The sequence below is a fragment of the Lutjanus erythropterus genome, chromosome 4, assembly GCF_056507025.1.
Source record: "Lutjanus erythropterus isolate fLutEry1 chromosome 4, fLutEry1.hap2, whole genome shotgun sequence".
NCBI classification, from domain to species: Eukaryota; Metazoa; Chordata; class Actinopteri; order Lutjaniformes; family Lutjanidae; genus Lutjanus; species Lutjanus erythropterus.
In genome coordinates, this window is record NC_139320.1 from 47389930 (window position 1) to 47404815 (window position 14886).

General features: G+C 38.7%; 1 protein-coding gene across 1 annotated transcript in view; it reads right to left on the reverse strand.

Annotated features, from left to right (window-relative positions):
- Positions 1 to 12124, reverse strand: part of gosr1 (golgi SNAP receptor complex member 1) — a 32758-nt gene extending 20634 nt beyond the window's left edge. The window contains exons 1-5 of the mRNA XM_084718159.1: positions 12028 to 12124; positions 11440 to 11551; positions 9922 to 10009; positions 9210 to 9317; positions 8023 to 8114 (exon numbers count right to left, since the gene is read on the reverse strand). Coding sequence (XP_084574285.1) covers positions 8023 to 8114; positions 9210 to 9317; positions 9922 to 10009; positions 11440 to 11551; positions 12028 to 12061 — 434 coding nt within the window. The 5' untranslated portion in view covers positions 12062 to 12124. The remainder of the gene's footprint in view (positions 1 to 8022; positions 8115 to 9209; positions 9318 to 9921; positions 10010 to 11439; positions 11552 to 12027) is intronic.
- Positions 12125 to 14886: the final 2762 nt, after the last annotated feature.

Consider the following 14886-nt stretch of genomic DNA (forward strand, 5'->3'; position numbering starts at 1 on the left):
CTGCAAATTTGACCAACCTTCGTTGCTTCATGCGAGGTCTACCAATCAATTTGTTTGGGTTTGTCATTATTATTGACATTTATCAATGCTCTGTGCACATTTATTTTAGAACCCAGAAGCACATCTTCATTTACAAATTAACATATTTTGTTAGTGTTTTTGTAATCCTGAGTCTTTTTAGTAATGTTACTTAGAACACTCAGAACAGATTGCAGTTTTGCTCCCCTTGGAACAAGTTGCTTTTGATTTTAACAAATTAAACAAAAAAAAAATTCACTTGCTCCTGCAAATTTATGGTAAAACAACACAACATGCATCGCAATATTTTTTAGAACAGCTGCCGTGAAATCAGGCACTTTAGGCGGCAACAATCCCAAAAACAGCCCGCGAAATCCTGGAGGGGCTGCCTAAAGTCTCACTTAAGAGATCCTGTCACACCGAGTTGACAGCCTTGAGCCTGACCAGCTATGGCTTTCGCAGCGTGCCTGTCCCTCATGATTCTCATCTGTTCATATCAGCGGCCGACTAAATCAGTTGGTCACACAGAGAGCTATCCAAATGGCTAACCTTTTCATCACCTTTTCTTTTCCTCACTCACAGTCAACAGACCACAGGGTAGAAATGTTTGGTTAGTTTTTTTGCCAAGTGAAGCTAACGACCTCTGTATCTCTGTGCGAGCTCTTTAGCTGCATTTTCACTGCAAGGTACGACTCGCCTTGATTCGACTGTCTTATTTACATTTTCCATTTGGGACAGTACCTGATTCCTGGTACTTAATTTGGTCTTCCAAGTAGGAAGTGATCGAGTAGTCTTCTCGCTGCCACCATTGCTAGTCATCACCATGTCAATCACAAAATATTATATATTTGCAACAGCCAATCACAAGACAGGTGGGTTTTTCAACAGCCAGCCACAACACAGGGGCATATTACAGCAGCCTGTCACTGCACAGTGGGGCAGATAAAATGAGGCTACAGCCAATTAAATGAGTGATGACAAGAAGACAGCACTGTGGGTAAGTGAGAGGAAGCAGGACGACGTGGGCACTACAGCTGTGTGTATGTGAACTTACTGCCGAAGAGAAAAAAGAGCAAGAAAGTACAATTGGTGGAATTACTACTGTTAATAAAGAGCAGCACTTCAAATAATCAGCATTGATATTTGTCAGTATAGAGATATTTCTGACATGACTACTATGGAGAGACCAATTGAATTTGCAGTCTGTGCCAATACCAATGTATTCCCCGTACCTGCTTTCCAGTAAAAGCCTTCTAGTGGTTCACCAGTAGAAAGCTTTCACTGTGAAGCAAGCAGCAGCAGGAAATATTTATTTTGCATTAGCTGTAACTTAACACACCACCAGAATGCCTGTAGTAGAGCAGATCAGAAAACAAGATGGCAGGAGAGCAGAAATCCATCATATGTTACACAGGAGCTTTTACCAGAAGCTGAACAATGCGTGCCCTTTAAAAATGTTGCCTTCTCTTTGGTTGCCTGCATGACCATGCATGTTGAGCCAAATTGTTTACTGTAACAACACAGCTTATAAGGACAGAGATGGTCATACTGTTTCCAGGCAGGGCCATATACAGTGAGTCAGCCTGGTACTCAAGCCAGCAATGGAAATGCCTAAAATCACAGCTCAGCATGCCACATCACAGCTACAAATGCCACACTGGGCAGTGGGAGAGGGCCAAAGGAGCTGTTTGGCCTGACCTCCTCCTGTAAAACACGGAGGTTCAGTGTGGGCAAGTAGGAGTATTGAAAAGTTTAGATTTTGTTCACCATGACTTAAAATTTGTATACGACTCTAACTGTTATCTATGAAAGAGATCACTGATTCCATCCACAAATTGATTAATTTTTTCAAGAAAAATTCTGATGATAAATATTTGTTGACATCCTTTTATTTCGTGACAATTATGACGTAAAATTAAAAAATACTAACAACAAAAATTACAACAAAATCTTAATCGTTATTTCGGTATTAATCTTAGCTCCGTGTAGTGTGAAAAATGTGATCATTCTTGTCCTCCTTAATGAAACAATTTACAGATTTTTACAGCTGATTTATTACAACAGTTCTCCTGAGTGAAACATGACACCGACTTCTGTAATATAGTTTTTCAGGTAATAAACATCACCAGTGTCTAATAACCAATAATGATGCATCATGATATGAAAGAATGTGCCCATTACACAGATGAAGGTATGCTTGCTTCTCATTGTTCTGTCTCCTCATAGTTTTTACAGCCAGGAGAAATATTCTGCAGCAAAATCCATCACAGTATCATGAAACTGTCTAAGAAAACTCTGGCTAAAATTTTAGCTAAACAAAAAATTAAAGATTAAAACTGAGTTCCAATGACTAAATCTTGACTACAACAAAACACTAAAATGTGAGGTTAAACTACACTGCAATTTTCAGTAAGCAGCTAAAACTAAAGTAGAAATTGCGGTCAAAATTAACAGCGAGCACCAAACAGTCTTGGGTTAGTAAAGGAGCTGAAATGGTGCGCTCCATTATTGAGCTATCTGGTAGCAAAGCAGTCGAAGTTAATGGGTGGGTTGTTACACCACTCACAGAGCAAACACATCACATCCATTCTCTTTTGCTTGATGCAACTCTCTCCATCAGCATCCCTGAAGAGCTGACTCCCAGTGCTCTCCTGGCTTTCTGGTCATTTAACACAGCCCCACCCTCGTACTGGGCGACAACGAGATAAAGAGCAGGGGAGGAGGAGGAGGAGGAGGAGGAGGGAGGGGGAGAACTGTAAAACATAAGGAGTGTGCGCACGCATATACCATAAACACCCAACCCCACCCAGAGAGCTGCGTGAGAGCAGTCTAAGAACAAATGCGTCTACTTCATCCCCAGTGCGCCATCCAAAGCCGCTGAGTGGAAATACTACATTCAGAGCACACACAGCCCACTCCACGGTGGCTGGCCGCGCCACAGGCAGAGCCGATGCCTTTGTGGGGCCAGAATTGCCTGTACTGACAGCCAGCTTCATCACTCCAGCAAGGCTTTTTAAAAGGGCACCGATGTAAATCACGGGCGAGCTGTCATTTTTGTTGCTGACATTTAGAATCAAAGCATGAGCAGAGGGAGCCTTCAGTCTGCGCTCAGCCTGCTCCACTCTGCTGTTATGAATGGTGCATCTGTGTGGGTATGTGCGTGTGTGTGTGTGCATGTGTGTGCATGAGAACATGTTTTGCTGACAGAGTCTGCGAGCCCACTGAAAGATATTGATACAGTGTTTGATAAAATGACATATTGCACATTCAGGTGCTTGCATAAATCAGACAGTGTGCACCATTTCTTTTAATCAATATGGATTTTTTTTTTTTTTGTGTGTGTGTGTGTGTGTGTGTGTGTGTGTGTGTGTGTGTGTGTGTGTGTGTGTGTGTGTGCGCGCGCGCAGTGTAAACAACAAGGAAACACATACAAATGTACAGTGAACAGCCTCCTGGTCAGGTTTACTCTGTGCCGAAGATCTCTACTGCCCTCTACCTGACAAAAGGGACAAAAGGCTCAGCTGCAGCAGAAACCTCCATCACCGTTTCAGTGGCATGAAAGCAAACTGATCTCAACATTTTGCTTTCCGAAACATAACTCCATCTTTTCTGTTTTTTGTTTTTAAAGGAAACTCCAACTCGCTGGCAAAAAGCAGTGAGGTAGGTTACTGATGCTTTCCTCTCCCTCAACCAAACGTCATCAAGCAGAAACCCACATCAGGTCACATGGGGAAAAGTTATCAGGGCATGAGGAAATTAGCAATATGACACTAAAACATACAGATTTTGAATAGGATTTGATTGTTCAGATTTGCGAACATAAGGAACACTTCTGGGAAGCTACAGAATGATATAATAGAATAGAATGATAATTTAATTTTGTTAAGACAACATCTCAAGAACACCTTCAGAGAATTTCTTCAAATTTGTTACGCACATCCATCTGGACATTGGGATGAACTGACTAGATTTAGGTGGCCAAAGGTCACTGTGACCACATGTCCATTTTCATGATCACTTGGAGGGAATTTCTTCAAATATGGCACAAATGTCTACTTAAGACTCAAATGTACGGATTAGATTTACATGGTCAAGTTCAATGTCACTGTGTATGTCTGTCCAATTCTCATAAATGTTATATCTCAAGAATACCTGTGTGAATTTCTTCAAACTTGGTACATCCAAACATCCATTTGGACTTAAGGATGAAGAGACTAACGTTTGGTGGTCAAAGGTCAAGGTCTCTGTGATCCCACAAAACACTTCTTCTGGTCATAACTCAAAAATCCATACACAAAGACAAAACTTCACACAAATATCTAACAGGATAAAAGGATGAGGTGATAATAATATTTTATATCCAAAAGGTCATCATCATTGTGACATCATAATGTTCAGCTCTCTATCAGCCCTCTGTCCTCCTCTATAAAAGTAGTGAAGACCGCATGTTTCTCGCTAGAAATTATTCACTGGAATCACACATGTCAATTAGGTCATATAACAACTATTTTGACTGAAACTGCGATAGCGGTCTGCGCTACGATTAGCGGTAATGATCATATTTGCATTCCAATTTTCATTTTTACTGAAAAAAATCTATTAAAATTGTGGTGATGTGATATTTGTTGAGGTCTGTACCAAACAAACATGTTGTCTTTCACCTGGAGAACAAGATTTTTAGACCAGGGTATGTCTGGATAAAACCTGGATAAAACCTGGATATTAATTTTCTCTGTATAGAGAAGATCAGATGAAAACTGTGTTAGTGATATCAAGTTTGCTCACAGTTTCATTATTCTCATAAGCCTCATTAAAGCAAAGAGAGTTCACGAGATCAAGTCTTGAAAAATAATGACCTAGTCTTCCAGCTTCCAGTCAGGATACGGCTGCTTTCATATATTCAAGTCCTACCTTATCACTTCCGACTTTTTACCAGCAAAGGTCAATGAAGGGAGTCGGGGGCATACTGCTCTCATGTAAAACATGACTCTACGTCTCAGCGCGTTGTGTTATAAGAGCAGCAGTTGTAATTGCTCTACCTGTAAGCTCCCTCATTAGCAGCCCCTGGGCACATTAGTCATCGTTAGACTGAACACTGGGTCAACAACACCAGCTCATTTCTATGCATTGGATTCATCAGCACTGAGCCTATTAGCAGGGTCAGTGGCGCTCCTTAGCAATGTGATTTAATGAGAAGATTGAGTGAACTGTTGCACGTGATGCTGACCTCATGGGATATTACAGACAGTTGAAATTTGATTGCGTATGTGCACCTGCCACTTCAAATGATCATTTGGTAATAATGGACTGCACTGATACGAGTAATTCTAAAATTGGTTGACATAACTTTGTTCAGTTGCACATAAATAAAGAAAGATGTTGAGGGTAAAAATGGAGTTCTCCTCCTCAACTCAATCTTCTACAATAATGATCATTTCTGAAAGGACCAGTTTGTAGGATTTACTGGCATCTAGCTGTGAAATAGGATTTTTACCAACTTGTCTGGAAAGAGTGTAGGAAAACATATGGAGGTGACTCATGAACAACCTGACAGGCCCAATCTAAAGACAGTGTTTGGTTTGTCCATTCTTAGCCACTGTAGAAACATGGCGGTGCAACAAAGCAGGCTACATGGAAGAGGACCTGTGTCCTTTGTAGAAAAAAAATGACCAACTCTAATGTAACGAAAACACAGCAATTATATTTCAGGTATTTATCATACACTAATGAAAATATTTATATGAATGTTGTATAGTTCTCTAAATGTTACACACTTCACCTGACAATCATACAAATAACTGCAGCAACAACAACACAACAGCTATTTTAGCTGCTATCAGTGCATGTGTCCCTGTATGAGCGTGTAGTCTCATCAAGTCTCTTAAAATACATGTTTTGGATTTAGAAACACTTTAATATAGGGCTGGAGGAAATAGTAAAAAACAATCGTATTGCAATTAATGATATAGTTGCTGCATTGATACAACATTTTACTGGTAAACACCAATTAGAATTGAAAGAATCACATTATTCAGAAATATGAGGACTGACAATCTATCATGATAAAAATGTTTTTTTTTTGCTTAATGTAGAAAAATACTGTAAATCCTAGTTTCTCACACTGTGGTACCACTGGTGGTACGTGAGCTGCCTCTAGTGTACAGGGAGGAATGTTTTTTTTATGAAGCTGAGTACTTTAAAAGCATAATACTATCAAAATACTACAAAATTTCAATGAAAATACATAAAATGTGAGCTCATTGACATAAGTTTCGATTTTTTCTCAATTTTTGTTTTAATATCGGCCTCATTATGAGCTTAAATGTTATGGCAAGATAGTAAGCAGAGATGAACTGTAGAGATGATGGATAAACACAGCAATCATGGTTCCACACAGGAGCTATTATGAAGAGAAGTGCAATACTTAGAGCAGCCATGTTGAAAATTAAGTGGATGACAGTCAGAGATGGGAAGTAACCAAGAACAAATACTTTGTTACTGTGGCTAAGTAAATTTTTCAGGTATCTGCACTTAAGTTGAGAGTTACTTTTTACTTCCTACATTTTAACACAAATATCTGTACTTTGTATTCCTTACATTTTCAAAACAGGCATGTTACTTTACTTTTAATGCAAGATAAAAACAACTGAAAAAAGACATAACAAGATGAAAGCAAAGTATAAGACTTAACAAGATGACAATGACATAAGACTAAAGAGCAAAAAGACATAAAAGGTGTAACAAGACAAATACAACATAACAATAGAAAAACAACCTAACAATACATAAAATGAAAACGATATTAAAAGCATAACAAGACGAAAACGGTATAAAACACATAACAAGATGAAAATGACACAAAGACTTAAAAGCTGTTAACAAGTCAAAAATGATGCAACAAGATAGAAAATGACGTCAAAGACGTAGCAAGACAAAAACAACTTAACAACACATAATAACAATATAAAACACAATATAATAGATGTAACAGGACACAGCAAGACTAAACAGAGCGAGAGGGAGACTCGATCACGGAGAAAAGGTGAGGTTCAGTTAGCTTTGCACAGAAACAGCCAGTAGAAATGTCCTTCAGAAGACGACTTCTTACTTTTTATACTCTGAGAACCTTTCAGAGCCTTTTTTTTTTACACAAGCACCTGAACTTCTACTTGAGTACAGAATGTGTGTACTTTTGCCACCTCTGATGACAGTGAACTGAGCACTAGTGGCGCTAGTGCTTATTTAAGAATTTTCATTTTCTTTCTAAATCAATAGATTAACTTCAGTGTTGCATTACGAGAGTTTAATGAGAACAAGTTACGATATAAAGTGACTGTGGAACATGTGCGACTGTGCGAGTCATCATCCGTACACTATCTGCATACGAGTTGGATGGAGGGGGATCAATAGGAATCCTGCAGTGCTCACCGTGTGCTCACTGCTGCGTCTTACAGATCAATAAGCCATTACGAAAACGACAGGAGTCATGGTCTGGGGGAGCCTCCATCTCATTTCAATACACTCACTCACAGCTGAGCCAATCTGAGCACAGGACACACTTTCTCAATGCAAGGCCAAAGAGGCCATGAATCTTCTTAGGTTCTTAATGCCCGACATTTTTCAAGAGTGTGCCAAGTGGAAGTCAAGGTTCAACTATCCCTCCAAGGAATAAGGTTGACAACATAGAATCAGTGTGAATAATGTTTGGCAGTTTTTATCCATCCGTGGCCACTAAGATCAAACACAAGCGATACATCACATGACAATATTATTTGTTTTGTATGCAGTACCATGTACAGTTTCATGTGAGCGCTGACCGCCCATTTACTGTACCGTCACCGCTCAATACATTCACTGAGTTATTAATAGTTCTCTGCATTGGAATTGCCTTTTTAAAGTGTGAATAATAAACTACAGAGATCATATTACCATAACTGTGAACACATGCTAATGTATTAGCTGCACGGTCACATTAATCATAAGACAGTGTGACTGGGTACTCACTCGATGTCTTTCCTGACAGACCCAAGCAGGTCTTCCCTTTCCCGGATGGCCAAGAAGTTGCCTTTGGTTTTGTGGAATTCGTGTGTGTAATCCTGTGTAGAAACAAACAGAAGTGTAAATAAAGAAGAAGTGGAAGAAGAACAAACAATAAACACCAGAAGTACAGAATAGAAATGAGGCATGTGTGCTTTATAAGACCATGTGTCCACAATAGTGAGTTTTTTTCCTGGCAGAACGGTCCTGGCAGGACACGGTGGAGTGCTACCACTTCTGAAGCATCTGTGCCATAAAAAAAAAACACTGTGAGTGGGTTTTGTTTCTACGTCAACAATGTCTTAAAAGTTCTACTGACTGCCACTGTTGCACAGTCTAGTGTCCCCTCTTTGAAATTTATCATCTATTTGTTTACATTTTTCACTGTGAGCAACCAGAAGATGTGCTGCCTCAGTTTGACTTGGTGTGTCCAGCGAAGTGGGGACCCGCTTCTGTCTGTTCAACCTGCTTGAAGGTGGTTAGCCACAAGCCATTTTTTCACAATAAAGGTCTGCCAATAGTTTGCTAACTAAAAGCTTTTATTATGAAGCAGCAAAAATCAGGAAATGTTGAGTTTTCATCAGTAGTAACTTGATATGACACCAGTGTCTTTCTGAAAAGTTCAGAGGTTTAACCCGAAACACTCAGAGCAGCTGCACAAAAAAGGCGGAGCGCTCAGATAAAAAGACGCCAGGCGCAGCGCCTTTTCTCTAAGGGTCTACATCAGTGGTTCCCAAACTGGGGGTCGGGCCCTCCTGGGTGGGCACAAAGCCACTGACCAGCAAAGAAAAGAAAGAGTGAAACGAAATGAATATGATGTTTTTTGATGCTACTATTCTGACCTTTATTTCACTAAAATTCAACTTTTCATCAGTTGCTTCCCAAAATATTGAACTTTTTTTTTTAGCTCTTGAAGGGATGCATGCTAGAAAAAGTTTAGGAACCACTGGTCTACCTGCTGCCATAGACGCTCTCTCTTTATGGGAACTACAGAAACAAGATGTTGGTGCACAGAAAGAAAAACGCTACATGGACACAGGCCCTAAAATAATTATTTACAGAATACTGTTTTACATTAAATATGAAAATGTAAAAGTCAAGGACATAAAGAGTATAGAAAATAGGGGAAAAGTGACAAGACTAGGAGGGCAAACCTGTAGGATGTCTCTGTGTCTCTGAAGCGTGTGCATGAGCGCAGCATTGAGAGAAGCCGTGCCCGGAGCGTTGGTGTACTCCGCCATCTTGTCATTTACTGCAGTCAGCTGACAGAGAGTTGGAAAACAAATGAATGAATGGATGGACAGATTGATGAAAAACACATCAGGGAAACCAGGAGATCAGCAGATGAGGTAAAAACCCACGCAAGACACCAATACAAGATGCTGCATATCCCAAACATGATAACTCACATACATGTGTCAGTTCTAAAATGTGCACATTACATTACATCTTTCATGGCACATAGCCAAATGAAACAACACATTATAGAGATAAATCCATTGTACCGACTATGGATACAAACCTCATACAACCCCACATCAAATATTCTGAACTATCCCTTTAACTTAACAAACTATTCTTGTGTCAGATTCTACTCGTCTGTAATGATCTTTTGTTGTTTGTGGAGTGCGGCTTTTAACTGCCCCATGAGGAATGAAAAAAAAAGTATAATTACGAATCTTAAATGTTTGTGTTTAACTGATCAAATTCACTTAAGAATTCTCAGGTCCTACGAAAACCATGTAGAGCCTACAGTCTGCTGTTTCACTGATGAAAGACAGGAGTCCTGCATAAATCCAGTGCTGTTCTTATTGCAGTCTTTTTGCTGGCCTTTCACGGACCACTGACCCATGAGAATTTACTTACTTTGGCCAGCAGCTGTTCAATCTCCACTGACATGGTGTCAAACATCCTGTCCTGGGTGGAGTTATTTAGCAGCGGGGTGGTGTCTGACCTTGAGTAGGAAAAACAAAGAATGGACGACATTTAGAAAAACAGTTTGAAGCTCTTTCTTTGTGCCTGTTTTTATAAATTCTGCAAAAGAAACCACTTACACATTTCTCGTGTCTAAATATTCAAAAATATACTCGTATTGTTTTGCGTTGTTTTGCTGATTAAATGAAACACCAATTACAATAATTTTCTTAATTAATCAATTAGTTTATTGGATCATTAAGTGTCAGAAGATGTTTTCCAAGTCCAAGATGATATCCTAAAAAGTTTTATTTTGTTCACAAGCCAAGTATTCAGTTTACTGTTATAAAAGAATAAAGATATTCACATTTAAGAGTCTGAAATAAGATAATTTAGACTTTTTTTCTTAAAAAAAATTCAAACCTATTAAGTGATTATCAAAACAATTTGTGATTCATTTAAATATTTAATAATAAATTCAATGTTGCAGCTCTATTAATAATTAAGTTTAGCACCAAAACTTGATATCAAAGGATTAATGTTTGTGTAGTAAAAGCTGAATTAGAAATGACTCACAGTTAACTTTAATTAGTACTGTTCATGTAACCAAAGTAGGCATGACCTCAGACAGCTCTCTGGGAAACATACACTACTCCCTCCATACAGATTTTAAATGTGATCGACATTTTATGTTTAGATTACAAAGGAGTTTCCCATAAGGTGGTTTAATTACCAAAAGAAACCAAGGTGTATTGATAGTGTTGGAGTTAGACCTCCATAAGGAAGGTCCACTTCACTTCCCTTCTTCCTGGAACATTATAGTTAGTGGAAAAAGTCCCTTGGAGTTGGTATGGATTCAATGCATTGTTCACAGACACTCCCTTCCTGGAAAAAAAACACTGTTTCTGTTCTGGCAAGGCTCCACCCACATACCCAGGCCGCCTGACTGTTACAACTTTTGCACCATCATTATTCATGAGATTGTTAAATAAATGTCATTTAGTCTAGTTTTGAAAACTCAAAACGGTAATTTGAATCACAACACAGTAGTGTTGTCAAGAATATTAATATACTGATGAATATTAATTCTGAGTCCGTCTGTCTGTCTTCCATTTCATAGACCAAATAACTGTTAATCAATTAATCAAGAAAAATAATTGACAAAGTTCACAGTATGCAATATAAGAATATTTGAAATGTGCAAGATAGTAATCCAATCAAAAAAGACCAAATAAGATGTGTGTTAATGTAATGCACCAATCATGTCAAATGTGTGTTTGGCTCAGATTCATCCAGTACCAGTCAGGGCCAGTTTTGCTGAGTGTAGATAATTGTGCAATCTCCAGTCAGGCCACCCTTGCCTTTCTCCTAAACATCCCTACGACCTGCATGACTGAAAAATCTGTGCAGACGTTTGCTTTGTGCAGGCGGTCGTTGACTCTGGAGGTGTGACAGTAAACGTGATCTTACGTGTCTCCTCGACGTCCATCCCTGGAGCTGCTGTAGCTGGTGCACAGTTTACTGAAGGAGACCAACTTCAGGTCAAGTTCATTCTCCAGCTGTCTTGCCTGCTTCCGCAGATCTGTAACACAAGCACACACACACCCAGACTAAATATTTAAACACTGTAAAAACCCCTCGTTTTAGTGTGTTGCCGAAGTCAAAGCGATGGCAGCGTGTGACACCACCTTGTATCACTGGAAAGAGCTGAAAGAGCCAAACTGCTGAACATTATATTACACCAACCGAGGGGGAATAAAGAAAACACGCTTTCTTCTTATATTTACATGACTATACCAGCTGACACAACAGACTCTTAACGTGGCTACTTGATAAACCGGTTAGAGTGGCTTTAACAGCTTAAGGAATAACGTTAACTTACATGGCGATATGTTAGCTAGCTAACGTTAGTCGACAGTATGTGTGCAAACCCGTCCGTGTGTCAGTCAAACACACCGACAGTAACACCGACAAATTAACTGTTGACATTATGAACACTGTACTAGACCATACTGAAAATATCCTTTATTGTATGTTTAATTTTTTTGGCCCCATTACCTTCCCAGTAGTTGCTGCTTCCTATTCCTGCCATCTTTGTTGTTCTGGGACGTCACCAAGTTCCGGGGTGGGTCACGTGTCACTCGGAGACGTCAACTTAAACATGTGTGGAGATTTTGTCGCCCTCAGCTGAGCCTGTCAGGCAGAACAGCACCCGGGCTCCACCTGTAGAGTTACCCGCTCCGGTAACACAAACAGCGCCGCCTACAGCCCATCTGGAGACTCCGGAGTAGGTTTCAACAAATACTTTTTTTATGTACTTGTATCTTGTTGCTATTATCAACCAAAATTATGTTTTGTGATAGAAAGTTTCATGTTTCAAAATGTGTCACCTGTCTGTAAGTAGCTTCTTTGCATTTTGCATTTTGATGCATTTTGTGCATTTTCCTTAACCAATAGTTAAAATGTTAACAATAGATTAATTGATGAATTATTAAAAAAAACACATTCCCCCCCCTCTTAATTTTGTTCCCTAATTTTTTTTCTCTTTTTTATTTTAATTTTAATTTTTAAATTTCCTTATCCAATAAATGGCTCCACAGCGTAAAACAATGTCAAATGAAGTACAATTAAGGCCATTTCTAGACTATTGATTAATTATCAATTAATACATGTTTAATCGGTTAAATTCTTGTTTGGCAATAAATCAAGTAATGATTAATCGTTAACCTCTTATACAATCTGGTTCAGCAAATATTTGACTTATTTTATTTCTTTATCTAAAAAAATTAACTAACTAGTTCAGTCAGGCAGCAATTTATTATCAAAGTAATGCGTTTATAATTGCAAGCACTTTCAAGCTGTTTATCCAAAACCCAAAGACTTCTCAAACCTTGAGAACACTACACAACAGTTGTGGACAAATAATCCAATAATTGTCTATTTAATTGATTTTCACCAAAACAGTAGCTTGGCTCACATAAACTTCCATTTCACTCGTCAGGCTTTACAGGGTGAAGCCATTTAATTGTGGCATAAATGTGCTGACTTGCTCATAACTGTTTGTAACATTCAAGTAATTATAATGAGGGCAGGTTGCAAATGTAAAAAGCATATTTCCATGTTAAATTTATTTTAAGATGACATTTCAGTTTTTTTTTCACAAAATTTTGAATATTAATCTTTAATTAAAGACCCTATTCTTGCTTAATATTTCAGACCTTATTTTATGGTAAAATCATATTGAAAATATGTTTTATGAATTATACATCCAGTACATAAAGTCATTTATTTGTGAATCTCTTAATCATTATTTTATTCCACCACATTCAAAAACAGAGGGCAGAAGACGCATCAGATTACATACAACAGGTTTTTCAGGAAAGTATTGAACATATTGATGTTGTAGAGGTCGCAGAAACTCATGTATCAAATATAATGCAAAAGATATTATAAAGTTAATTCAATAAGCAATGCAATGTGTATCTAAGCAGATTTTATGACTACAAAGCAACATCAGTTAGACAGATTCAAGCGCTCCAGTCATTAAGCCGGATCCTTTGAGAAAACCATGTGATCATCACATGAAGCGAACCATTCTGCTCAACATCCGTCTTTTTCCCTCTTTGTCATCCTTCTGTAGAAATAATTGTTGCAACACGTTCCTACATTTCTTAATGTCAGTTGTTGTTGCTGCTTTAGTTTTCCGAATTTTCCTGCCAAAGAAAATGAAAAACAGGCCATCATAGCAGACTGATGATTCCTCTGTGTTGAAACTGTCCTGCTGCAGGCCACTCCATATTTCATCAAGTGTTTCTAGTTGAACTAGCATGTGGTGCATTCATGGAGCCTCAAACACTGTGAGGAGCTCTTCTACTCACATCACACACACACAAGACAAGAAGAGGAGTTAAAGGACATTTTCTTCAGCTGATTAAGAATTATTCATTTTTTTTAACCACCAGTCCTGTCTGAGGTTTTTCTTGTGCTTCCTCACCGCTACATGTCTTTCAAAAACATGACACCAAAACATTATAGTAGTACAAAACAATGCAACACAGAGGCAAGAAAGAAGTTGTGAGATGTTTTATTTCATTGTGTTTCATGAGTTTTTGTGCGCGTTCATGGTTGACATGAACCGCACTTCCCACTCACAATTGGCAAACATTATTTACAGTCGATTCCAGTTTATATAAAATCTTCTCACCAACACTGCGTGACCCTGACACACGCTCAACTTCCAAAATCCATACACACGCATTCACAGATAAAGAAAAATAATGTACAAAACTGTCTCTCTACACAGATATCAGGTTTAACTTTACTGATGACAGCTGCATGTGTTTTACCGCAGAGGCAAAGTATCTCTTCTCAAAAGAAATCAAGGCAAATTCTTCAGTGAACGAGTGTGTACATGTATGTGATGAGAAACATGCATAGCATTCCCAATTAAAGACCTGATTTTAATGATCCAGTGCAAGAATTCTGATTCTCAGGAAGAGAGAAAGAAAACCACATCTTTGTTTCCTGGCAGTTCACCTCATTTGCCAGGAGGTGCTTATAATTTTTGGCGCCAAATTGCCAATTTTAAAGATGTCTGTGAATAACATAGAACTAAATGACATGACTGGTGGTGCTCAAACCACCAAAAAGACCTGAAAAATTCAAAACCAGTGTCTCTTTCCAGAAACCATGACCGGGTTGCTAAAGATAATTCACAGACCTCATCGTGAGCAGTTTCATGCAGGAACTACTTTCTTTCTAGTAGACAGAAAAGCTCCAGTAGATTCTACTGCAGAAAGAAAGTAGTTCCTACGTGAACCTGCTCACAAGAAGGTCTGTGGATTATCTGGGTCATGATCTCTGGACAAAAAGACGGTGGTTCTGAATTTTTCAAATGCGGGGTTTTGGAGAGTGTGG